The sequence below is a fragment of the Podarcis cretensis genome (genome assembly GCF_951804945.1).
Source record: "Podarcis cretensis genome assembly, chromosome: 8".
Classification (NCBI taxonomy): domain Eukaryota; kingdom Metazoa; phylum Chordata; class Lepidosauria; order Squamata; family Lacertidae; genus Podarcis; species Podarcis cretensis.
Genome location: NC_137177.1, coordinates 86,522,534 through 86,549,127, shown reverse-complemented (window position 1 = coordinate 86,549,127; position 26,594 = coordinate 86,522,534). Strand labels below are relative to the sequence as shown.

General features: G+C 45.0%; 1 protein-coding gene and 2 long non-coding RNA genes across 3 annotated transcripts; 2 read left to right on the top strand and 1 right to left on the bottom strand.

The window, feature by feature from the left end:
- Positions 1–400: 400 nt before the first annotated feature.
- Positions 401–22,245, bottom strand: PPTC7 (protein phosphatase targeting COQ7). Its single transcript, XM_079987544.1, has 8 exons — positions 22,112–22,245; positions 21,545–21,792; positions 20,267–20,495; positions 9,552–9,731; positions 6,580–6,778; positions 4,292–4,415; positions 1,855–1,984; positions 401–693 (listed from the first exon to the last, which is right to left on the bottom strand). Exons 1-8 carry the CDS (start codon positions 22,140–22,142, stop codon positions 635–637), a joined length of 1,200 nt encoding a protein of 399 aa, XP_079843670.1. The 5' UTR covers positions 22,143–22,245; the 3' UTR covers positions 401–634.
- Positions 20,605–21,125, top strand: LOC307222427. Its single transcript, XR_013841755.1, has 2 exons — positions 20,605–20,718; positions 20,751–21,125. It is a non-coding gene; the product is annotated as an uncharacterized lncRNA (long non-coding RNA).
- Positions 22,163–24,015, top strand: LOC307222422. Its single transcript, XR_013841750.1, has 4 exons — positions 22,163–22,258; positions 22,402–22,756; positions 22,830–23,062; positions 23,465–24,015. It is a non-coding gene; the product is annotated as an uncharacterized lncRNA (long non-coding RNA).
- The last annotated feature ends 2,579 nt before the right edge of the window (positions 24,016–26,594 follow it).

Below are 26,594 nucleotides of genomic sequence, written 5' to 3'. Positions count from 1 at the left end.
TCTCATAGACACACAATACTTTTCATGAACTAATCTTGTGTTTCAAATTAGTAACAGACAAAACTCCTGCGCTAAACCATATATATCTTGAGGCTCACTGCACTTGGAAGCCTCCAGAGAATTCATATCGACACAAATCTCAACTATCGTTTTAACAAACTATGCTAGTTACAGAACAATTTGTGACCTCTCAAATTAAAAATGGGCTTTTTTTCTAACAAAACAATTTTGTTTGTCCTCATGGAGGTTTTCTATCAGTGTCAAACTGCACATCTAGTTCTGAATTCTGAATAGCCAATTCTACTTATTTCTTTCAGAGCCATAATCATGATTTATAACCATAATCACACACACCCTCCCCACTATGAAGTAATTACTACTAAAGTTTGAAAAGACAAGCTTCAAGTATTGAAATTCTTCATTTCTTGCTGGCAGATGCACCCCAGTGTACTCCAGTAGTGGTTCACGACAGAGACCTCGACTGCGTTTTAAAACAGGCAATGGACGTAACATGTAAGAGCCACTGAGATCAGCTGCAGAGAAAGGCATCCTGCCAGCAGGAAACAGTCCGTGTGAAGTAGGGAACGGCAGGAAACACTCAAGTCAGTTGTCAAAAGTTTATGCTGTCAGCCAGTCAGTCTGTATATTCAGCTACTATTGAAAGGAGGACGGTGATGTCATCTGGTTTTCCACCTGCAAAGCAAGACATTGACATATTTTCACTGGGAGAAAATGGCCAAGAAATTGGGGAAAGTGGGCACCCTTGCCTGGTTCCCTTCTCAATTCCAATTTCCTCTGAAACCACATTACTTACAATAATTTTAGCTTTTTGTTCTAGATAGATCGCTTTGATACCATTTAAAAAATCCTGACCTATCCCCATACTCTCTAAATTATGTAACTCCAAGAAACATTGTCAAAGGCTTTCTCTGCATCAATAAACATTAACATTGATTCACAGCTCTTTCTTGCTTCTAACTTTTCCAAAATGTCCACAACATTTCTAATGTTGTCTTTCATATGTCTTCCAGGCAGAAATCCTGGAATATACTCAGATAAAACCTTTAGCCTGTTGGCCAATATATTTGCAAAAATTTTATAATCCACATTGAGTAGGGAGATTGGTCTTTAGTTTTTAACGTTGGATCTATCCAGACCCTGTTTAGGAATCCGAGTAATATAAGCTTGCTTCCAGGTTTCAAAGAAACTGCCATTAAAAGCAGGTCACGAAGCAGAGCAGAGGGCAAGCGCTTTCCAGCAAACCAAACACATACGTCTGGCAGACATAGAATCATAGAGATTCATCTAGTCCAACCCCCCGCAATGCAGGAATCTCAACTAAAGCATCCACGACAGATGGCCATCTAATCTCTGCTTTAAAAACCCCAACGAAGGAGAGTTGACCACCTTCCATATTCCAGACACACTTAGTACCAGAAGTTAAGAGCCACGAGTTCCAACAGGTGCCCTGTTGCTATCCAGGGAAATCTAAAAGCTGATGCTCTAAATAGAAATGTTTGTGCTTGCCTTCGACATACTTCACTGAATCGTGCCAGAAAATTAAAAAACCTTTTTTCCCCTGGACTCTAATATAGCTGGCTTATATGCAGTAGTTATGGAAAATAATCAGGTTTGTTAAGTATGCAAAGTGTCTTGCATGATGAAAACCGAAATTATACAGCAAGTCAGCAGCAAACCTGGGAACAGGTCATCTCACTCTTTGTAAAACACCACTCCAATTACTAGCCAGTCTCTCATTCTAGTACAAAGTCTTCTTGCCAGTTCAGAATTTGGAACAAATGCTAGCCTGCAGAGTCATTGTTAAGCTTCCCACACAAAAATGGTAAAACTTACCTCTTACATTCAATCCATTATCACAAGCAAACTGTGCAAAGGGAGACATGTAATTTGGGTCATACGCCAGTTCATGAGCTTGCTCGGCAATACTTCTTGCTGTCTGTTGTATACTTTCGTAATTTGAATTCTGAATCAATTGTATGAGACAGAATAATGTTATTTTTTTACCAAGGTTACACATTTCATATGCCACAAATAAGTGCACGTAATAGAAGAATATTGTTTACTCCCTTATTCCAACTTACATATTAACAGTGACTAACCCAAAAGGATCTGTTTTGAGTTAAAGACGAATATATTTAAGTATACCATGTATGGAAATATATCTTCCTACTCTCCACAGCAGCACAAGTTTTGGGAAGCTGCACTTGACTTAAAGAGCATATCTGAAGCCCTCTGCTTTCAGTATTTGAGGGTGTTGGTATCTGGCTGGCTAGAAATCACAGCTTGCCCTTGACTTCAACTCATCTAACTTTTACTCAGTTTTTATCTGACTCCTTACTGCATAGGCAAACACCAATAAATAGCTAAACTGTGGGGGGACGGATGGACGGACGGACGGGACCAAAACCAAACAGGAGAATTCAAGATTGATTAATAATTTCTTCCCAAATTTGCTTTCCTCAATCTTAATTCCTTTGAAATGCTGAGCTTAACAAGAGAAAGCCATCACCGACGATTTCAACAGAAGTTGCCGTTCTGACTCCATAGGGATTAATGCTGGGAACCCTATCTGTAGGGCATACTACAGCAGCCAAATTTAAGGTTGCCTGCGGGTGGCACTCAATACCACATGAACCCACACATCCACAAGGGCAATAGCATGTTATCTCCGGCAAATGCATTCCTAACTGTTCCCATCAGAAACGGAGGACTTAGATAAGCAAAGAAAGTCACTACAAATGGAACTGTATTTTGGAAAAGGAGGAGGAGAAAGAAACAACTTCCCTTGGAGACCATTTGGCACAGCCTGTCTTCCTTAGCAGACATGGCCAATGGAGGAAACCAAACTCAAACCAGGCTGGGGTCAAACAGGCCCTTTGGGGTGCTGGGAGAGTGTGGCTGAAAAGGAGGAGCCTCCTCCACCTCATCAGTCTAACTCAACTAAGGAGATTTCCCCTTTACAGTGGTACCTTGGGTTACAAACTTAATTTGTTCCGAAGATCCATTCTTAATCTGAAACCGTTCTTAACTTGAGGCGCGCTTTTGTTAATGGGGCCTCCTCCTGTTGCCACCGCGCCGTCGGTGCACAATTTCCATTCTCACCCTGGGGCAAATTTTGTAACCCGAGGTACTACTAGTTAGCAGAGTTTGTAACCCGAGATACCTCTGTACAGTGGTGCCCCGCAAGACGAATGCCTCGCAAGACGAAAAACCCGCTAGACGAAAGGGTTTTCCGTTTTGGAGGCGCTTCGCAAAACGAATTTCCCTATGGGCTTGCTTCGCAAGACAAAATGTCTTGCGAGTTTTTCCGACTTTCCCCCCCTTTTTCTAAGCCGCTAAGCCGCTTATCCGCTAAGCTGATAAGCCGCTAAATTCCGCTTAACCGCTAAGCCGTCAATGGGCTTGCTTCGCAAGACAAAAAAAACGCTAGACGAAGAGAATTGCGGAACGGATTCTTTTCGTCTTGCGAGGCACCACTGTACTCCAATGTCAAATGAGTCATTTTTAGCAACTACTTTTAGAAAATTTTTGGGAGTGTCTGGGAAGTTCAATATTAAAACTTTTTCCGGCATCAAGCTTTCTGAAACATATCCTTTCTGATTAACTGAAATTGCAAAAGGTGGGGAGCACCTTCTAAATAGCCTCCATTTTTTCCTGCTCTCCACCTCTCTTCCCTACTGTCTCCCCAATCCAGATCATAATATCTGGAGCTGAAGCTCTGAGGCCAGCAGGAGGACGTATGGGAAAGTGGTGGCTGTGTCAGTTCCCCTGTGTCAGTTCCGCTGCGCCTCTCTTCGAGGCTTCCTCTGCCCCCACTGACGTCCTCTTAAGGCTCCAGGGAGGGTCTCATCATGAGCCACGAGGGCTCTCCTGCTCTCTCACCATTTCCATGTTTAAATTAAATGATTTAATTATTTTCCAGTGTCATGCATATACACAATCACGCATAAGTGCAGGACATTGTATTTAACTCTCATGCATTCAAAATTCAGCTTATTGGAGGGACACTCTGATAATCAGAGTTCCACCATCTTCAGAAAGACAGCCAGTCTGTTTCATTTCCAACATAAATGATGTAGCAAGGGGCAGATCTGCTACAAAACTAATTAAGCTTAAGCTTCAGGGTCTCTAATCTTGAAGGGGCCCTAGAAGTGATTTTAGTCCACCTTGCTTAAAAACTTTGGGTCAAGTAGACTAACATAATATGCAAATAGTTACATGAACTCGTCTCTTTTTAAACATTTCACCCAACTCTGTGCATACTGCTTACCTTTAGCTTCTTAAGCTCCTGTAGGATCATGTAGTCAGGCATGTTGTCAAAAAGCCCATCTGTGGCTGTCAGAATGATGTCTCCTAGCTGGACATCAAACGTAGTACTGTCCGCAGCATCTGGGCTGTGAAAACAACGATCACAAATAGCTACATATATTTGAATGGCTCCCGGGTCAGAGTTTATAGAATCATAGAATCATAGAGTTGGAAGAGACCACAAGGGCCATCGAGTCCAACCCCCTGCCAAGCAGGAAACACCATCAGAGCACTCCTGACATATGGTTGTCAAGCCTCTGCTTAAAGACCTCCAAAGAAGGAGACTCCACCACACTCCTTGGCAGCAAATTCCACTGTCGAACAGCTCTTCCTGTCAGGAAGTTCTTCCTAATGTTTATGTGGAATCTTCCTTCTTGTAGCTTGGAACCATTGCTCCGTGTCCGCTTCTCTGGAGCAGCAGAAAACAACCTTTCTCCCTCCTCTATGTGACATCCTTTTATATATTTGAACATGGCTATCATATCACCCCTTAACCTCCTCTTCTCCAGGCTATACATGCCCAGCTCCCTTAGCCGTTCCTCATAAGGCATCGTTTCCAGGCCTTTGACCATTTTGGTTGCCCTCCTCTGGACACGTTCCAGTTTGTCAGTGTCCTTCTTGAACTGTGGTGCTCAGAACTGGACACAGTTCTCCAGGTGAGGTCTGACCAGAGCAGAATACAGTGGCACAATTACTTCCCTTGATCTATACTCCTATTGCTATACTCCTATTGATGCAGCCCAGAATTGCATTTGGCTGGACATCAAACGTAGTACTGTCCGCAGCATCTGGGCTGTGAAAACAACGATCACAAATAGCTACATATATTTGAATGGCTCCCAGGTCAGAGTTTAGTTTAATCTGTAAAATGGGCAGAACACTACATTCAGCTTACCTGACATAGCTACTGTGATAATGTTTAAGCACTAGTGGGGCAACCCTATTTAGCTGGCTTTGCTTTCTTAAATCACTATTACACAAGCTTTCATTTCACGAGCAAAGTGTTTGCACTGCTGAACAAGCTGCTCATTAGACACAACAGACTGGGACTCTCGTGACAGACACTTTGAAGAGGGAGAAGGAACCTTACACAGTAGAGCAGCATGGGATAGATCCCATGATCTCTCCCCTGCAGTAGTATTTTTGAGTGACTCCTGCTTTGACCTGTGAAGTACCAAAGGCCTTGCTGTGCAGCACCGGTGGGAAGGGAGTAATCTTGCTTCAAGTCCTTTGCTAAGGTACCCTTTTTAAGCCGCTAGTTCCCATTGAACAGAATGTGCTTTTCCAACACTCCCATCGTGGACCTTGGTGTTCTGCCAAATGGGAGTTTTGCTCATTTTGATTGGGCACAGCACACGGCTGGAAGCTTTTAACCGTACTGAAATACAAGCTGCAGTCACATGCTTCCCTCTCTGTTCTTCAAGCATTTGCTACCTCACTGCCAGAGTATGCAAAATTAGCAGATTCCCAATCCAAATCCCAAGAGTGAGAAGGAGGTCCCCGAAATGAACAGGACAGCATGACAGCATTTGCATGCTGGGCGAACACAGAGCTATTTTGGACACAAGTGAATGCACTCAGCGGGACAAGGCTTTTTCCACATCTCCATTCGAATCTTGCTGCAAGTGCAGAGCAGCCACAAAGAACGAACTTTTAGCACCCATTCCAGGAATTCAACTTGGAAAAGCAGCTTGATTCACTCTTAAGCCAAATTCACTCTTATAGCCAAAAAAATATTTCCAACGGCAAGACATAAACAAGTCAGGAGGAGGGAAATTTTAAAATGTGGCATTTGAGGCCCTGGCAAATGTGGCCACACATGAAAGTCAAACTGAAGCAGGGATCTGGAGGCATAAAAGGAACCTAACACCACACCCTAACCATCTTTATGCCAAAGCTCTGTTTTGTAAAGTGGAGTTTTGTAACATGCAACTATCAGAGAGATGAGGAATACTCCATACATAACCCTCGCACAGCCTCATGCAAGGAGGAGACACCTTTGCCTCTAATGATCACTGTAAATGAGTGAAGCCAGGCTAGTGAGAGGAGAAAAGCCCCTTTAGGGCAACCATAAAACCCCTGAGCAGAAAAAGACCATCTCCCATACTTCTCCTTTGTTTGGAAAAAGGGAGTTACACATTCTGGGACATGGGGTGTGAGCACAGCTTCCCCTCACAATTCACTGGGGATGCACCCAACATAATTGTTTTGGGGAATTTAGATCTGACCACTCATACTTAAAAATCTCACCTGTCACTGAAGACGACCCCTTCAGCTTCAGGTGGTGCTATTGACAGCTGGAACGGAGTGTTGAAGTAGTGCTGTTGTTCATCAGATCGGTGTACTACCTCTCCACCTCTGACTACCAAAAAGCCTGAGTCCCCCAAGTTTGCTGTATGTAAACGATGACTTGTCCGATCCAGAACTACAATGCAAGCTGTGCTGCTCCCTGGAAATAAAATCAAATATTTTTTAGATAACGACATATAAATGCAGCTGCTTTTACTTTAAGTGGGGTCCACTGGCTGCAGCAAGGACAAGAACCTGAGAGAGATAAACTACATGGAAATGAGCTGAACAGAATTTCTATTGTTTTCCAACTACTGCGAGAAGCTATTTCTAATTAGCAGGAACAGACTTCCAGTGCTGTTCTCTTGGTAAGTCAACACAGCTCTTCTTAAAGGTAGCACATCAGAGCTCTAAAAGCAATGCCACCATTATTCTGAAACTTAATAAGCAGCTATTTGGATTCTTACCAACTCTAAGCACTTTCTTCAACCAAGATTTGTGGAGGTAGACATGTAACATGCATTCATTTCAGCAGGCCCCCAAAGAAGTGCTGAGGAGGTTGGAAAGCAGTAGGCAAACATGTACTCTACTATCTCATCACTGGTCCATTGAATACATGTGAGCAACTGACACATTGGCTCTTATATTGGCATTCCTAACAAGGAATGCTTAACAAAGCATTCAAGATAAGGGAGAAATTTACAGCAGTTAAAAGAAGGGAAAAAATCTAGAAGTGTTGGATAAGGAGTCAAGCTGATCAGAAATGCACTGCAACTAGAAATTCAAGTGCCAAACATGGAGCTCATATGCTCTTGTGAACTGAGAAGGTCAAGATGAATGGGACAGGCACTCACAGCACGAGGCCACCTTGCCAACATTCAGTTAAGTCAGGACTTTTCCACAAAACTAGTCATGATGTAAGTTGAAACTAGAGCTCATTTAAGCAGTTCCAGCAACGTCTGAACTGAAGGGAAAATGCTGCAGCCAATGCCTGTTCTTTAGGTGTGTAATGAAAAAGGGATGACTCTTCCTGAGCTCAGCAGAGGCCAGCTAAATATAGCTTACATACTTACAGAGACCTCTTGGCAGAGCAGCTAAGGTCAGGTGAGAAGCATGTGCGGTGCGAAAAGTAACTTGCACTTAGTGTGCTAAAGGTTGTCCGTTTCCATTAGTGTGGCTGGTTCTCAACACAGCAAAATCCTGCTCCTTCAAGACCCCCAACATCACTCCCTCTAACATCAAACTCACCCCCTTAAGTGCTCACAGGGCTGTGGGTGAAATGGGGCTATTGAGGAACAAGAAAGAGGTGTCAGCATGCCATAGGGATCTATCTTCCAAGGTACACAGAAGTACAAATAATATTTAGGAGAAACTACTTATGAGGCAACAGCCCCCCCCAAAAAAACCTGCTGATTGAGGATGGGGTGTGCTCAGTGATCACAGTGTCTTGGGGGGTGAGAGTGGAGAGTGGGGTCATTGGGTTATCTGGAAGACCTGGCTGATTGGCTGGCAGGAACAGTGAACTGGCATATTCCACACTGCAGTGTTCTGTTGCGAGACCCACTTGCTTTCATGAGTTCAAGAGAGTGGCATGAACGTAAAATGTAAACAGCAATTTTATTTTTTAACTTATATATTTAAAAAAAATATTTATAGACCGCAATCTCAAAAATAATATCAAAGCAGCTGATAATAAAATAAAATAGAATAAAAACATGAAAAGTTAAAAATAGACATGAATTAACCATTGTGGAAAGATGTGTTCTTAATTGCCTCCTTAAGCCTGGAGAAATAGAAAAGTTTTCAGCAGGTGTTTAAAGTTAAAGCACATAGTGCAAATACCCACCGCTAGACTTCTCCTAAACTGACACCCAGCTGGAATGTATTCCCAGTGGGGAAGTTAAATCTGAAACCAATAATGGCAACTCCATATTGCTTTTAGACAACCAAAAATAAAAGGTAGAGGCAACAAAGTACAAGGGATGCATCATCCTGCAAAAAGGGGGGCTCAGATTCAAAGGAGAAGCAATGGGACTTCAAACTGAAAGCGTTTGCAGTTTATTTTCCCAAATAAACATATATCTGCCTAAATCAGCAACCAGTTCTGAAAGAGCAGAATTGTCATCAAAGTATTTTTGTTTGCTCGCTTATTTAATGTGGTACCAAACCAGGGTCACTTCCCCTTTGTGGCCAAAAGGTAAAGGTAAAGGTACCCCTGCCCGTACGGGCCAGTCTTGACAGACTCTGGGGTTGTGCGCCCATCTCACTTAAGAGGCCAGGGGCTAGCGCTGTCTGGAGACACTTCCGGGTCACGTGGCCAGCGTGACATCGCTGCTCTGGCCAGAGCCAGAGCCAGAGCCAGAGCCGCACATGGAAACGCCGTTTACCTTCCCGCTGGTAAGCGGTCCCTATTTATCTACTTGCACCCGGAGGTGCTTTCGAACTGCTAGGTTGGCAGGCGCTGGGACCGAGCAGCGGGAGCGCACCCCGCCGCAGGGATTCGAACCGCCGACCTTTTGATCGGCAAGCTCTAGGCGCTGAGGCTTTAACCCACAGCGCCACCTGCGCCAAAAGCCACCTTTTATTTTGGAAGCATTTGTCGGAAGATGGCATGTGTCGTGAGAGTCTTACAAGATGGCTTGCCTCGGCCAGGGGTACACAATGTGATGCCCTCCACTTGTTCTTGTACTACCACTCTCATAATCACTGAGAATTGGATATGCTGGCTGGGGCTGATGGAAGCTGTAATCCAATAACATCTGGAGGGTCACTGGTTCCCCACTCCTGACCTAGGCCAAACAAGGAGTTCCTGTCAGGAGGTGATAACTGAAGAACTTCCCAGCTTAACTACTGGACAGCGCTATAGATATGGCTGGCTAAGAATACACCCCAGTGGACCGATGTGAGAAAGAGGAGAGACCATTTATGCTTACCAAGCAAAGGTACTTTGTTCTGCAGCAGCTCACAGTAGCTCGTGGTGAGAATCCCCACAGGATTGCTTGGTATAAACCGTCCTTCCTTGACCAAGCGTTCACAAGTGCGCATGAGAGTCCCTGAGAACTGAGAAGGGTCAACACCATAGTCCCGCCAGCCTCCAACACCATCTGCAACCCCTAAAAAAGAATATATATACACACATATTATGAATACATTCCTCAGCAGCATTAATGAAGATGAAATTTACATTAAACATGCAAAGCTGGTGAGGTTTAATTAAATATTCTCCATATCTGCTAATATTTCTGAAGACTTTCTAAACTAATCACTTTCCTAATTCAATATGCCATGCAGAAAGCACAGAGGTACCGGTATATAATCACTTCTGATTGCTGAAAGCCCCAAATAAGGGCTTATTATGCAACTAGCTTAAGACAGACAGGGGAGGGGGAAGTTATGCAGAAGTCAACAGGACCAAGGACAGTCACCTTTACTTTCTTTCTGGTATTATCCAGGGGTAGTTTCTTCATCTCTAAATGGGCCCACATTCTCATGTGAAGCAGCACCCTAGATCTGCATAACGGAACTGTGATACTGCCAGTTTTAACCAAAAGCGATTGTGCCCCTTTGGATGCATTAAGAAACTCAGGGCACAGATATGATTACCTCTGAACAGAATCGATTATGAGCTGGTGGCCACCTATATTTCTTGAAGATGAGCACTTCACCTCATCTTAACCAGTTTCAGCACCAAAATGTAAGAAAAGGGAAAAGAACGGGTTAGGCAGGCTAATATGCAGTGATACAGTTTTAGTCATGAATTCACATGCACATTTCAACTTCAGCTGATTTTGAGCCTGAGGAGATGCTAACACTATTTGAGATATCAAACATGCGCCAGCCACGTAACCATGAACATAGGCAGGAGAGAAGAATGGTGCATTTCTGCACATTTGCCAGGAGAAAGTGGTCGGCTGATAAGCTAGTACAGCTATAGGCTCCCAGAATGGTTGGACAGTGTGGAGCCCTTTTCTCTCAAACATTGTTATCCAACACCATCAGGCATCAAGATCAAGAATGGGCCTTTGCCGTAAACTTTCTGCAGTAGTTTTGCAGTTGCAGAAGGGTTTGAAGGGTAAAGTAATAAGAGGCAAAGTCGTTTAGCAAAGTCCTGAGAATTTTGCCATGGTCAAATAAGAGTAAGAAATATTTTCAGGGGTATTGCTGAGTATCTACAGCCTCTACACACACACACACACACACACCACACACAACTCTCTCTCTCTCTCTCTAATAACATTCAACTTATTTGGTTCAGAAACTTTCTTCAGCCTGCTAATGTCAACATTTGGTATTTTATGGAATGCATGAAGCTCATGTTAAATGATTCAGGATGCAGTGTGAGTCACTGTCTCAACTATCAGGGAGTGAGTCAAAGGAAGATAAATCTGCTAAACAAAATCACAGAACTGAAGGGTTGGGACGGCTCCCGAGGGTCACCTGGTCCAACCCCCTGCAATGCAGCAATCTTTTTACCCAACATGTGGTATGAACCTATGACTCTGAGATTAAGAGTCTCATGCTCTACCTACTGAGCTATCTCTGCTCCCCAAGGCTGCAAGTCTCTATCCTAGAATTGAAAACACATGAATAAAAATGTGCTAATCTGTAAAATAGGGGACGCAGGTGGCGCTGTGGGTTAAAGCCTCAGCGCCTAGGGCTTGCCGATCGAAAGGTCGGCGGTTCGAATCCCTGCGGCGGGGTGCGCTCCCGCTGCTCGGTCCCAGCGCCTGCCAACCTAGCAGTTCGAAAGCACCTCCGGGTGCAAGTAGATAAATAGGGACCGCTTACCAGCGGGAAGGTAAACGGCGTTTCCGTGTGCGACTCTGGCTCGCCAGAGCAGCGATGTCACGCTGGCCACGTGACCCGGAAGTGTCTCCGGACAGCGCTGGCCCCTGGCCTCTTAAGTGAGATGGGCGCACAACCCCAGAGTCTGTCAAGACTGGCCCGTACGGGCAGGGGTACCTTTACCTTTTACTAATCTGTAAAATGTCCTTCACTTAGGATGCCAGCTGAACTGGAGATGGAGGGTTTACAGCTGACCTTGGCATGAACTATGTAATCTGTCGGCATGTTACCGCCAGACTCTGAACAGACTATCAGCATTAATCAGATTTCTCCCCAAAATAGTCCATAACCTTTTAGAACCATTTTTAAAGGATTTGTATTTTTTTAAAAACACACACCCAAACAATGCAATACCAGAAGGCAAGCATTATGACCATCCCCCTCTTGTAACACCACAAGTAGTATACAAAGCAAAACTTGGATACCATAACTCTGAATACCAAAGAACACCCTTCCTTTCTTCTTTAGGAAATGCACATGAATCCTCTAAACCAGTGGTTCCCAATTAGCAAAGTATTGGCAACGACTGTTTGGAGTCATGCACGACCACGCGTGCGCACTTTGCTGCACACCCAGAAGTGGTAGAAAAAGTGGGCGAAACGGCGGGCTTATATGTGCTCCACCATTGTACACACATGACCTGGAACGCAACCCCCACAGAAATCAGGGGTTGTTTTTAAAAAACAAGCCATGGCCCCTCTGCTTTTGAAAATGTTGGTATCTCTATGGTAGTTTTTATGTGAATGGTGCCACAGACTTCCTGGGTCAGTTATGATGGCCTCTTGGAGTCCACAGACCACCAATTGGGAACCACTGCTCTAAGCAATATGTTAAAAGTTAATATTAGATTAACCATTTGATTTCTCTATCAGTGGTTTAAAAAATCACAGTCCCCATCTGATTAATTGATTTGGGGTGGGGATCAGGAATTTTCTTATATGCCTACATTAGATATGAAAGGGTCATTTGACAGAACGTGGGCAAGTTCATTGCAGGTCTTGCAGCTTAAACACAATGGGCCTTGACTGGTAAGCCATACAAGAAGCAGAAACACACAACTACAAGTAAATTGAAAGTGTGCCTCTGCATAAGCCTCTGGAGATTGCAATCGTGCCAGCACATTAGCTAAAGAAAACATATTTAAGCAACCTTGTATGTATGCCTTGTGGTTGCCTCATCAACTTCCCCTTCCTCTAAATGCTGCTTAACATTTGATCAGTCCTCCCACGTCTGGACAAGCATCCTAGAATTCCATCACCCCCAGACTCCTCAGTTCTGAAACCCAGCAAGTCACTCTCAGCATCAAGTCAGAAAGTGTTGAACAGTGTATTCTGCAGAGACAGTCAGCTGGGAGACCAGGAATCCCAACCTGCACTCTTTATAGATCACCAACTCAGCCACAACACACTGTAAAAGAAGTGCCTTCATGCATATACAAAAAGGCAACTCCTACTTCCCCAACTGTTCAAGTCTCCTATAACTTCCCATGTTCAAGGTCAACCCTGAGGCCTGTACTTTGTTGCATTCGAAATATTAAGTTATGTTACTGTAATTTTGCTAGTTACAGATAGGTAGCCGTGTTGGTCTGCCATAGTCAAAACAAAAAAAATCCTTCCAGTAGCACCTTAAAGACCAACTAAGTTAGTTCTTGGTATGAGCTTTCGTGTGCATGCACACTTCTTCAGATACCAATTTTGTAATTTTGCTAGTTTACCTTATGATAAAATTGTTCAGTTGTTTATTGATCTTGTTTATATGATTTTGCAAAGTTTGTATATTATTTTTAATAATATTTTTCTCCTGTTTCCTTTTATTAATTTGGTTCCTGCTTTGGGATTGAGGACATTCAATGAAAAGCATTGTAACTAATTAATACAATAAAGTTCTCTTTGGATATCATAGAAAAGAGACTTTCATCTGTTCTTGTTTTTAGAACTGGGCATCAAAGGGGATTTGGGGATTGGGTAGGGCCAAAATGTTTAGTTTACAGTTAAAGATCAATTTTAAAAACTTCTGATCGACTAAATGATTCACCTGATTAAAAAATTAAAGACCTGCTTCATGGTTAACTGTTAAGTATTGGAGGGAGGAAAAAAGCTACAGAGGGCAAACTCCATCTTAAAAGAGGCAGTCCAGTTCCTTCTCTCTTATGTAGGAAAGAACATGTCTTATCAAAGATTATGCCTGTACATCTAAAAACAAAGCAGACTTATGTCAGAACTCTTCATTTTACACTTAGGCAAATTCAGTCCATTAATCAACTAAGATTTCTGTAATTGGGCAACAGACCTAGCTTTATTCACTGTGTTGAAATCACCAGCAGTAGCATCATTTCATCAGAACTAACCAAGGACAGTTCCACAGGAACAGTGTCCGTATAAATTCCCTGGCTGTATGTTGTATCAATACATTTTCCCTCTTGCACTAAAAAACTAGTTTGATTAAAAACTAATGGAAACCCATGGCCACAAAAAAAAATCTCAAATATCTGAAGCATGGGATTTAAAGACTGAACATGGCTGGATAAGTTAACCCTATTTATTTCACAAAATCTATGCACCATTTGATTGTAAAAAAGAGAAAGAAATCCCTCAAAGCAGTTTACAAAATTTAGTTTATTTGTATTTCACTGAACATACTAAATTAACCTTTGTTTCTGTTAGTCAGTTCTTTACCATAACTCTTAACCACTCTGATTCTCTGCTTCCTTGGTGAGGGCAGAAAGACATATCTCATCGGCATTGGTAAGCAGTGCAGTTACACAGTTCTTCTGACTACAGTGGTGCCCCGCAAGACGAATGCCTCGCAAGACAGAAAACTCGCTAGACGAAAGAGTTTTCCGTTTTAGAGGTGCTTCGCAAAACGAATTTCCTATGGGCTTGCTTCGCAAGACGAAAATGTCTTGCGAGTTCCTGCGGGTTCCCCCCCCCCCTTTTCTAAGCCGATAAGCCGCTAAACCGCTAATAGCGCTAATCCGCTAAGCTGTCAATGGGCTTGCTTTGCAAGACGAAAAAACCGCTAGACGAAGAGACTCGCGGGACGGATTCTTTTCGTCTTGCGAGGCACCACTGTATATGGAGGACAGTCCCCAGAGTTAGTGCCTGGTTACATGCTGTGCATGCATCACTTACAGATACTCAAGGCAAGCAAGCACAAAATCAAATGGTAGTTGAGGTAGCAGTGAACTTCTTTGTAGGCTATAGGGGAGGGCAGGTGTATGCTGTGTCGGCAGCAAGCAGGGCATTTCTGGTACAACCACTTATTCAAACTCCAGAGGATCAGATCCAAGCTTTACTTTCCCACTTGCACAAACGATTCTAAAAGATGCAGTTTTATTTTGGCCAACAACAAACCACACCTTTGGCCAAAAACAGTTACAAGCAGGCACTTACAAGAATTCCTTCACCTGTCAGTGATCAGAGACCAAAAGACCTGTGTGCTGCCCTCCACACCAACTAAAGACATTTACTTGTAAGTGTTAAATCTTAAGATACTAGAAAACCTGGCCATGCCAAAAGCATTTTTTTTACTAAAAATGCAAGTAATATTGCAAAACGCCCACCGTCTGCATTCTTCCCTCCTTAGGACATTCTGCATTAGTTCCTTGTGTGTGCCTTTCTTTACTCTGTCTACCCATCCAGCATTCACAAAGCAGAATAATTATGCAATAGCATGGTTCAAATGAGATCCCTGGATGCAAGCCTCTTTTTATGCTAACAAAATAATCCCTTAGCTCATCACCTACCATTTTCACAGACTGTCCTTCAGCCTAAACTGGGCTTACACTGGTGAATATTTTTTTCCACTAAGCAGAGTTGTTTTGATTATGCTTTGGAGGAGTTGTCTTTCCAAGGAGGAGATTTGAGTTATCAGAAGAATTAAGACTGATACATGCTTTGAGGTGGGATGAAATTAATAAGAACCTCAGCCTCATTCATACTGAGAGACTGACAGAACAATTTCAATCCCTGTTTTGGATGAGGCAGGGGAGCTCTGCTCGTGAACAACATCCCAATGCACAAGCCTAAAAGGTGGGTGGGTGGAAGTTACTGCTAGCAGTATCCCTGCCAGGAATAGTCAAAACAGTATGATGTTGGGGTGCAGCTGGGCCAACAGGATTAGCTGACCCTCCTGCCATCCACAAGATGGCAAAGGCCACTTTGCTATGTCAGCTTGAGGGCTGATGCAGCAAAACTGCATTTTCCCCACTCCCACCTTTCCAGTGCAAGGAGCAAGGCTGTGGATACAGCAATGGCTATCTATCTGCCAGGAGCTTGGAATGCTCCTGAGCCTGCAGTCCTATACCCAGTTACTTGGGAGTAAGCACCATTTAGTTTAATGAGGCTTGCTTCTGAGTAGCTATGACTGCAAACTTGACTGCAAGATAGAACAAGCTTGTTTTCCCCTGCTCCGGAGGGTAGTTACAAGAAAGGAGATTCTGGCCAAACATCAGGAAGCCCTTTCTGATGGCAAGAGCAGTTTGATAGGGGAATACACTCCCACAAGAGGTGGTGGACTCCACCTTGGTGTCACGGACTGGCTGGATGCCAAGGAGTGGTGGGAAGTATACAGGCTGGGGAAACCCAAAGGGTATCCCCAGGGAAAGAAGGCTCAGAGACAGGGAAGTGGTGGTGGGACAACATTGAGTGGACAGAGGGAGAAGAAGGAGCAGACTGGGAAGAGGAAGAGGAAACAGAAGAGGCAACAGGTCCTCCTACTGCAGCCAGCTACCCTCCCCCTTATCTCCTAGAATATGCAGAGAAATGAAACATGCAGAGCAGAGATTGGTTGTGTGTAGTTTGCAACTGCTTGGGAAAGACCCTGGAAAAGAGGAGCCTTAGAAAGTGATGGGAAGATGGAGGCCTGTAGTCCTCACAGCTGCCTCATTGGGGCAAGACTTAGTGGTCAGTTGCTGGGATCACTAGGCCTGTGCTGTTTTGAATCCTTGAATAAAGAGTTAACTTCAATAACAGTGTCTTTTATTGCTGACCTACGCTTGGAGATTTTTAAGCAGAAGTTGGCGGACCATCTGCCATGTATGATCTAGTTGAGATTCCTGTATTGTGTGGGGTTGGGCTAGATGATCCTAACTCTACAATTCTATGATCTTCCAAGAAATATTTGAAATGTCGTTGATTTCATATTTATCTATTGCTTTTCAACAGTACTGTTGAACAGTACTTATTAAAATGATTAAAAGGTTTGGAATGCCATCTCTCATAAAACGCCCAGCCTAGGATTTGTCAACAGTGTAAGAGCCAAAAAGGAAAACCCAAGCAATGTGTGCCTGTCTGTACGCTGTTAACTCTGGCCAAATTGCACAGAAACCCAGGACCTGGTGTTCTGACAAACCTGCAAGTCTCTAGTTTCAGTATTTTATTTTTTTAAAAACCCACACATTTTCCTTGTGGCTGCAGAAAACAGCTTGGAAACACAGGAATCTACAGAAAGCTTCCTGTAATCTTCGCTTCAATCTCCCAAGCTCTTTCCTCACTCTAGCAATGTACTCCTTACGAAGTATCTATGACAATCTAATTGAAGAATAAACGATCCAAATTATCCCCATATATGTAAACATGCTTGATGCATTCTCAGTGTGGCTTTTGCTTCATTGTAAACTGCTGTCGACTACTGTCCCAGACAAGGTGCTAAGGAAGGGAATAAGGAAGATCCTTCAACTTCTGCAACAAAATCACGTTTCATGCTCTTTTCACGTAAGCCTTTCAGAGTTAAAATTTTCATCACCACAGACCCTGATCTCTCCTGAATTCCTATGGAGGATCTTTTACAATAACTGCCATGAAAGGAAAGCTAGCGAAGCAGTTACAGGTGAAAGGCCAGAACATGTACAGTAACCAATAGCTGGCACCAAACCTTCATACCTCAGGCAGCCAAGGCACTGGTATCTGCAGGAAGTCGCCATGTAGCCCCAGAAAATATCAGCGTTTATAAAGATAGTGTACTGCAAGTGTTCAAAGCACTTCTTCACAACTTCTCTATTAATGTAGGAATTTCAGCAGAGTGTCAACAGCTGACAACCCCTTCCCTTTTACAAGAAAGGCCATTATTACCTTTCCCACAATGCAGTAGAGTGCCTGAAGCTGGGCAAATATTTTGCCTTAATCCACTTGCTAAGATAGTACAATAGGTGAGATTTGAACTGAGGGCTTCCTGGCTCACAGCTGACACGGTGCAGTACTATGAATGCCTTTCTTAGAATTAAGCCCCCTTGATGGCAACAGTGCACAGGACAGCAGCAGTAACCACCGAGCTGCAAAGGATGTGGCTATTGGTCATAATAGCTCCAGTATCAGAAGCAGTATGTCTCTGAATACCAACTGCTGGGAATCATAAGCAGAAAGAGACAGGTCTTTGGTCTGATTCAGCAGGGCTGCTCTTCAAATCTAGTAACTGCACAACAGAAAAAGGCCATGTGTAGGGGTGTGTTTTTTTTTAACTGTGGTCAAACAGGGACTTGGAAGTTGGGCAGATTCCAAGAGCTCTTGCAAATTTTTTTCCACTGGATGGGAGCAGCTCATGAGGCTACTCCACACCCACACCCAGCCCACAAAGACTCTCAAAACTGAAGGCAGAGATCTTCTTGGCATGCTTATATCCGCGAATGAGTAATATATAAAGCTAATCTGGACTGAATGAAAAGTGAAACACATTTTAAACTCATTCTTTGGCTAAAGACATTCTACACCGTTATTTATATATAAAAAAATCTAATTGTACCAAGCTCTTCTGCATTTTATTTTATAGGTTGTATAAAATTAATTAAGATAATCCAGAACAGTGAAGCTGCATAAGTGTCTGAAGACATTTGAAATTTAGAACAAAAGATGCAGGCAGAGCACAGGACACCAAGCAGAGAAAAGCTAACATGGTTACCAAACATGCAGGGAAAGAAGGGCAAACAGAGGGAAAGAAGGGCAAAATATCCAATTATATAGCCTAATAAAAGTATCTTTAAAAAAAAATTAAAATGGAGAACTAAGAACAAAAAGAGAATTTTATTTCATCCACTGTGGATTGGGCTAAGGAACCAATAGAAAAATGACAGCAAGAGGTTAATCTTTGTCACCAGCTAGCCTGAGTTCACCTATAGTTCCTTCTCCATGAAAGAGTCTGGAACCTGTGTATTTTCATGGGCCAGAAGAGACGGAACACAGAGAGCGCACACAAAAACACAAACACACACAAAAATATGTGGTGGATTTCAACTGTAAGCTGCTTTAAGGAGTCAGTCTTAACTGACTGAAGAGGGCATAAACACCTAAATCAAAATTAAGAGGGGGGCTGTTAGAACAGTCATCCAAAGAATACTAAGCCACAAAAATCACTTTCTGAAGAATTAGGAAAAAACTACAATGGAGAGAACTACATATGACACATTGAACTCTTTGGAGGAAAAGTGGGATATAAATGTAATACATAAAATAAAATCTGCTTGCTGTAACAGTAATAAAGTACAGGAAACAAAGTATTTAAAAATGAAAACAACAAGGATTTAATCCCCGCATCACTTCAGTGACACTACAAGGCTGCTTACATAGGACTACTGCAACACAATGACATAGCATCATCAAACCCTGCCATACAATTCACTGTAATCCAACCAAAATAAGGGCCAGAGGAAAAAATGCCCAGCTATACTATTAAAGAGCAATGCAGAACCAAGGAAACTCCAATCTGTCTTTCATTTGATAGAAATCCATCACTCACTCCCTTTCCATTAACAGTGCAAGAAATTCTATTGACAGAAAGGAAGAACTCTACTGACCTTCCCTTCAACATGGATCATATGCTAGATAAGACACTTGAACAGCCAAACTGCATTGTGGGTTATGGCCTAAGAACAAAGATGAACTGCGCTGCATGACCAAGGTTGATATATTTTTCTTTGTCCTCCATATACAGAACTACAGCATGGGCATCTGACAAGATTCTTTTAAATGTACTATTCAAAACATTGTTTCAAAGCCAACTAACATTTTTTAAAAAAATAAATCACTCATTATAACAGATATGGAGCTACCATGGCAACACCAAGTTTCACTAACATAATATGTTTAGACACAAGAGCAATCTTCAACTCTAAATAAGCCATGCACCAAGGAGTGTTTAGCAATCTACATTCATGTTGCTGCTGCTCAGCAAGCAAAAGGGCATTTCAGAAGTCACATCCCCCACAAAGGGCCTGCACTCAGGAGGTTTCCCCCTTTTGCTCCTGTGACATCTGACACAGCACAGCTGCACTGCACTGAAGATCTGCAGGGAGCTCTGAAACCACAGGAAAGTGGGTGTGGGGAGTGAAGCTTGACATCTGAAACCGCTTTCAATGTCACTTTGCTTTTCACCTGACAAGGACACAAGGTGCGCTAAAGACAGGAAGTGTTTGCTTCCAACAGCTTGTTTCATTTGCAGGGTTAGAAGGGAGGGGGGGACACCTTAAGAGTTTAAGTTCAAGCTATTTGAAAAGATGGGGAAACCTAAAATGCTTTTTAAAAAAACGTAGCAGCCACCTTGGAACTGCAGGGGAGCTATTAGGGACAGGTCCTGATGAGCAAAGCAACACACCAACCCACACAGGAACTTAAGACTGGGCAAGATCAGTTCTGGAGCCCCCCACAATCATGGAGTCTACTTCACTGTCTCCCTGGCACACTTTGCTCTCAGACAGCAGCCTGCAGATATGCAATTATAAGGCCTTTTCAAATACTACCTCGGGGTGCTATTTTAGAACATTCAAACATGAGGAGGAAGACAAACACAAAGACCAGCCTCAGCCATCACTCACCTAGAACATCTGCAGATCGGTGCCGGGCCACAAAGCAGGCGTCATCCCCATAGCACATGCCTTTCTTCAAGATGCCCTTGCGGAAGTCCTTGCCAAAGCCACAGCTGGCAGTCACCAGGCTGTAATCTCGAGAGTCTGTTTGAGAAAGGCCACCGAGGACTGCCCGGGCTACCAGTCTGCCATAGGAGAGGACTGAGAACATGGTGTGGGGAGCCCAGCAGCCGACCGCCTGCAACGAGGGAAACCGTGGGCAGACGTGCCACCGGAGCCAACGTAGTCCGCTCTGAACTAGGGCCACCCCAAGACCCAGGGTTCCCAGTGGGGACCCCTCCAAAAGTGGGGGGCCCTTGTTTGAACTCTTCTCTAACAAAAAGGTTATTTCAACTTTGAAATAGAGCCCTTTCCTATTCGTGTGCGTGTGTATGTATGTGTATATATATATATATATATGTGTGTGTGTGTGTGTGTGTGTGTGTATAGATAGATATTGATATAGATATATAGATGTTCTATACCTATATTCAGTCTCCTAGAGACTTCCTTTTCCACCACTTTTACCTGCCCTCTCCAAAAAGAAAACTCAGCCCTTAGGTCTCTCTCTGCCTCTCTCTAGAAGGGGCCTCTATACTTAACTACATTACCTATGCTTCCCACCCAAATGAGAGATCAAAGACAGAAGCAATGCCTTAAGTTTCAAGAGGGCTCCAGGCTGAGGCAGGTTTTTCCTTCCTGTGAGCACGCTTAGGTCCCCGTGACATGCGTTCCTCCTAAACGGGACCCCTTCTTCCCCTGGTGCACATTTCCCAAGGCCTTCCAAGCGCGTCAAAGTTCACCGGAGGGAGTTCCAGCTCCTCGTCGGGATAAGGCCCTAGCCTAAAGGCCAGGGGTCAAGGACCCCACCCCCTGCCCCTCCTCCCCACCAGGCTCGCTTCAGAACTACAATAAAAAACGGGGGGAGTCAGCCCCCCCCCACTGAAAGCAGCCCCTCTTCAGAATGGGGCTCTGAGGTGGGGGCGCTCAGCCCCCCCTCCCCGAAAAGAGACGGCTTTCTCCTCAGTTAAGTGCCTCCCTTCTGACCGGGGGGGGGCGGCCCTCCTCCTCCTCCTCCTTGAGGCCCCCCTGAGGGAGGGGGATGCCCGGCGCCCCTCAGAGCGACGACCCCCGTTCCCAGCCCCTTTTTCTCTTCAGGAGGCGCCTCTCAGCTGCGCCCCAAAATGACAGAAAGGAGTGCCTGTCGGCCGGCCGGCCGCCCCTCCCGGGAGGGCCCTGAACCCCCACCTCAGGCTGAGGCGCCTGGGCGCGAGGCGGCCCCTCAGGTCGGGGGCTGGGCTCTGCCCACAGCCGCTCTTGGCCTCCCTTCTTCTTCTTCTTCCTCCGTCGCCGCTTCCCCTTCTCTTTCTTCTCGTCCTCCTCGTCCGCTCCCCCTTCACAGCCGGCGGCGTGTCTCCCGCGTCCGGCAGCCGGGCTCTCCAGCCGCCATCTTCCGCCCCGTCGCGTGCTTCGGGCCCGCGTTCCGCCGGCGGCTCCTCAAGGAGAGAGAAAGGGAGGGAGGGAGGGAGGGAGGGAGGGGGGAAAGGGAGGGAGGCGCGCGAGGTCAGCCCCGCCTCTTCGCCGGCGAGGAGAAAGAGAGGCGGGGCGGAGGAGCGGGGGGGGGAAACCCCTCTGAGCTCCCTCACATCCGGGCCTCCGGCGCCAGCCCAGCCCCGCGATTGGCTGCGCGGCTTGCCCTCATTTGCATAGCCCGCCCCTCTCTCCGTTCGCCGCTCGTGAAGGTCAGCTGCGCCTAAGTGCGCTTGCGCGGGAGGGAGGGAGGGAGGGAGGGGGACGGACGTTGTGGCGTCCTACCGTTCGGAGCCTGGACTGCGACTCCCGGCATGCAGCGCGCTCCCCCAAGGCGGTTGTTCTGCTGCTCTTTGGCCGGCGCCGGGCGAGCGCGGCATTGCCGGGAATTGTAGTTCTTGGCCCTACAAGACCATGTGCGGCTCTTCCTAGGTAAGTTTCCCTTCCCGCTCCCTCTCTTGTAGAAGCAAAAGGGGGCTGAGCAGCAGAGGGCCGGGTGGCAGCCCCCCTCGGAGACAGACCCTCCCCCTGCTGGGGCCTTCACGTTTTCGTTATTCGTTTCCTGTGTTTTCTAGTGAGGAGGACCATTGTGACGCCTCTTCCGAGGTGCCGCCATGCAAATCCCCGCAGAAGACGCTCCTGCCAGCCTCGCTGCAAGGTCACAAAAGGGCAACGGCGGCGTCACGGCGTGGAGAGGGAGGGCGTGGAGGAAGTGTTCGCAGATTCCCAGACCCACAACCAGATCCCTCCTTCCTTCCCTGTCCAGACACGTGAAACCCTTCAGACGGCTGCAGAAAGGGGGGAGGGGAGCAGCGGAGGCGGGTTTAGTCTGGAATAAGCCCCGCAGTGAAGGTTTACTCTCCCGCAAGTGTGTGTAAGATTGCAGCTGCATGAGCGCAGTCCTCTCTGCACCCTGAAGCTGTAGGCCCTGTAAAGTTCAGTAGCTTGTTGTTGTTGTTTAGTCGTTTAGTCGTGTCCGACTCTTCGTGACCCCATGGACCAGAGCACGTTCAGTAGCTTACATATCTAATTGAGCAATGGGGGATCATGACACTTCTGGAATAGTTCAGTCTTGTCCAAGAGAATTTCACTGAATTTTTTTCTCTCCTTTGACAGTCTTTTGAATGAAATCTAGAGTTTGTATCCAACAGAAGAAGTTACCTTTAGTGAAATGCGTCTTTGCTTTGAGCACACCTTTCATTGGAAGGCGTTCAGAATGAAATCTTAAAGGTAAAGGTAAAGGTACCCCTGCCCGTACGGGCCAGTCTTGACAGACTCTGGGGTTGTGCGCCCATCTCACTTAAGAGGCCAGGGGCCAGCGCTGTCCGGAGACACTTCCGGGTCACGTGGCCAGCGTGACATCGCTGCTCTGGCGAGCCAGAGCCGCACACGGAAACGCCGTTTACCTTTCCGCCGGTAAGCGGTTCCTATTTATCTACTACCCGGAGGTGCTTTCGAACTGCTAGGTTGGCAGGCGCTGGGACCGAGCAGCGGGAGTGCACCCCGCCGCAGGGATTCGAACCTCCGACCTTTCAATCGGCAAGTCCTAGGCGCTGAGGCTTTAACCCACAGCGCCACCTGCGTCCCCTGATGAAATCTTAGGGGAGTGTATTCTTGATAGGAAACTGATTGGAGAAGCAAAGAAGCCATGCTTGCCCCTTTGTTCTCCAAGATGACATTGCCACTCGAGATTCAGAGAAAACGTGAGAGGAGATGTAGAAGTGAAAGAGGATGCCACTTAATGCAAATCAGTTTGACTTCAAAGTGCAGCTCAGCACAGAGATCAAAGGGACAGAGACAGTTTAGGAATCAGGAGGCCTCCCACTCTATTTGCCAACCTCATGCAGACTCTTCTGAGCAACCTTCAACAATTTGTTTGTTCATTAATTGAAGGAGAATGTTTGGGGGAGATAATGGAAGACATTATCACCATGGTACCAGTGCAAAATACCCTTGCCTTTTCAATTGTCAACATTTTGCCTGTGACTTTCGTAGGAGCTAAAATCGTGAATAATAAAGTGTCCATGGAATTAAATCTAGGTAAAACTGTACAGTGAAGGATCCTAAGTGCATGGGGGGGGGGCGAGTACAGTTTTCATCTTACTTGAGATGAGTACGTTTGTTTTAATCTCACAGGCACACATACAAGCCAGTTACAGCTGCCATGAATAAACTTGTTTTGCACCAAATGTTCTATTTTAATTAAATAAAAATGGTATACGCTTTGGCAGAGGTTTGATCCTTCTTTGCAGAGTATTCCGCTGGCATGGCAGGTTCCGTTTCTTAAACCCAAATCCCGAGGAGGAGTCGGGTTGTATTCAATGTCAGGCCCCCTTCTGATTTCCCAAGGGGCTACTGTGCAGCTGCTAGGAATCTTAAAAAATAATAATAACACTTTTCTTACTCTGCATGGCTCATTTGAGTTAAATTCCCAGCAAGGCTTTGTTTTGCAATTTAAATTGATTGGGTAGAAAGGGCATGTGGACTTTGAGTGGGGAGGATTCAGCTCACGCACAGACACCAAGGAGATGAACTTTGATCTTCTGTTGGTGCCAATTTGGGACTTTTAAAGAACATTTTAGACTAGTTTGTTTTTCAAGGGAACATCACAATTTGTTTATACATTTGTCATCAGTGCATGTGCACTTTGCAGCAGAAGTGGGACAGGACCTTGCCCCTAGAAGCTTATAGTGTATATCAGGGCTAGGGACCCTGAGACCCAGGGGCCACATGTTTCTCTCCAGGGTGCTCTATCTGGCCCTTGGGGTGCTCCCTAGACAACACCCTCTTTCCCCAGGTCACACCCTTCGCCAGATATGCTTTGCAGTTTCCTTAAGCACTTTTGCCAAGCTGGAGTGCACCCTTGAAATTTGATAATGCTTCCTGCTTGCCTGGATAGAGAATAGAGGTGTGTGTTTGTGTTGAAACTAGACTACTTCACAGTGGTAAACTTTCCAGTTGCTGCTTTGTCCATTTCTACCTCTGGCCCCTGCCTTGCCAATGGGCAGCCCCTTGAAGATTGTTCGTAGAAGAAAAGGCGACTCTCAGGATGCAAAAAAGTTAATGATCTCTGGCCTATACAAGTTCTAGTATTATGAGAGGAGAAAAAAAAACATTATTTTAAAACCCTCGAACTATGTCACTCTTGGTCACCTTTTCTCTAAACTAAAAAGTCTCAAGATGCTGCATTGTAGGGGGAATTCCTTCATCCGCTTGATCACTGTGGTTGCCGTTGCTTAGGTGCAATTATCTTGCACTTCTTTTAAAGAGTGCAAGAACCCAGAGATGCCTTTTAAATAAAAGCACACATTCTACTCATGTAAAAACACCAGGCAGGCCCCACAAATAACCCAGAGATGCATTTTAAATAAAAGCACACATTCTACTCATGTAAAAACATGCTGGTTCCCGGACCATCCGCAGGCCGGATTGAGAATGCGATTGGGCCGCACCCAGCTCCCGGGCCTTAGGTTGCCTACCCCTGTGTTAGACACATGATGATGTTGGCTGTGGTATCAGAAAGTGGCCAACAGTTTCAACAGAGAGAAAAGACTTGCACCATTGAATAGCGATCCTTCTTGGTTTAGGTCAGGTGTGAGTCACACTGGCAATGGGCAGTATGAGTAATAATCAGCTCACACTGCTGCCCTCTGCCAGCTTGGGACTTCTGGAAAATATTATACTCTCACGCAAAGAGAATTAACTATAAACTGGAAGTTTTGCTATTTAGATGTTATTCGAAGTCTCCTGTGAATGAACAAAACATACTCCAGTGCGCCCTCTGCTGCTCAGATACTGAAGTGGCTGAGCATTTATAATGGGGGGGAACTTCATCAGTGAGGTGGAGCAGGAAGGAAGCCATCTGCAGGGATATAATTAATTTCTTCCATAATCATAAAAAGAAGTTTCTATATTCTCAGTATGTAGAAACTCACATTTCCTGCACACCGCCGGCGTCAGACAGAGAATGATAGGAAAAGAGGTAGTAAGGGAATACGTAGCTACTTTAAATGAATTCAGATCTCCAGGACCTGATGAGCTGCACCCAAGATTACTAAAGGAGTTTGTGGATGTAATCCAAGAGCCTCTGTCTATAATCTCTGTGAATCCTTGGAGAACAGGTGAGGTCCCTACAGATTGGAGGCAGGCAAATATTTTCCCCATCTTCAAAAAAGGGGGGGAAAGACCCAGGCAACTACTAACCAGTGAGTTTTCCTGGTTCTAGGACCAGGAAAGATCCTAGAACAGATAATTCAACAGTCTGTCAGCACTTAGAAAAGGATGCTTTGATTGCTAAGACCCAGCATGGGTTTCTCAAAAATATGTCATGCCACACAGATCTCATTTCCCTTTTTGAAAGAATTATAGGTTTGGTGGACCGGGGGAATGCTGTGGACATAGTTTATCTGGATTTCAGTAAGGCTTTTGACAAAGTCCCGCATGATATTCTTGTGGGAAAAGCTGGTAAAATGTGGGCTGGATAGGGTAACAGGTCGATTTGTAACTGGTTGACTGACTTAAAGTGCTCATTACTGGTTCCTCATCATCCTGGGAAAAAGTGACAAGTGGGGTGCCGCTGGGCTCTGTCCTGGGCCTGTCGTTCAATGTATTTATAAAAGACTTGGACGAAGGAAGTGAGAGGGTGCACATCAACTTTGCAAATGACACCAAACTGGGAAGGGTAGTTAATGCCGCAGAATACAGAATCTGGATTCAAAATGGCCTTAACAAATTGGAGAACTGGGCTCAAACTGACAAAATGAATTTC

Excerpts from the sequence above, each read along its gene's own strand:
- PPTC7 (XM_079987544.1), bottom strand. The coding sequence starts at position 22,142 with ATGCCGGGAGTCGCAGTCCAGGCTCCGAACG. Across the intron at positions 21,793-22,111 it reads CGCAGTCCAGGCTCCGAACG|GAGCCGCCGGCGGAACGCGG; the intron begins GTAGGACGCCAC and ends TCTCTCCTTGAG. Across the intron at positions 694-1,854 it reads TAATGGATTGAATGTAAGAG|GTGGAAAACCAGATGACATC; the intron begins GTAAGTTTTACC and ends CTTGCTTTGCAG.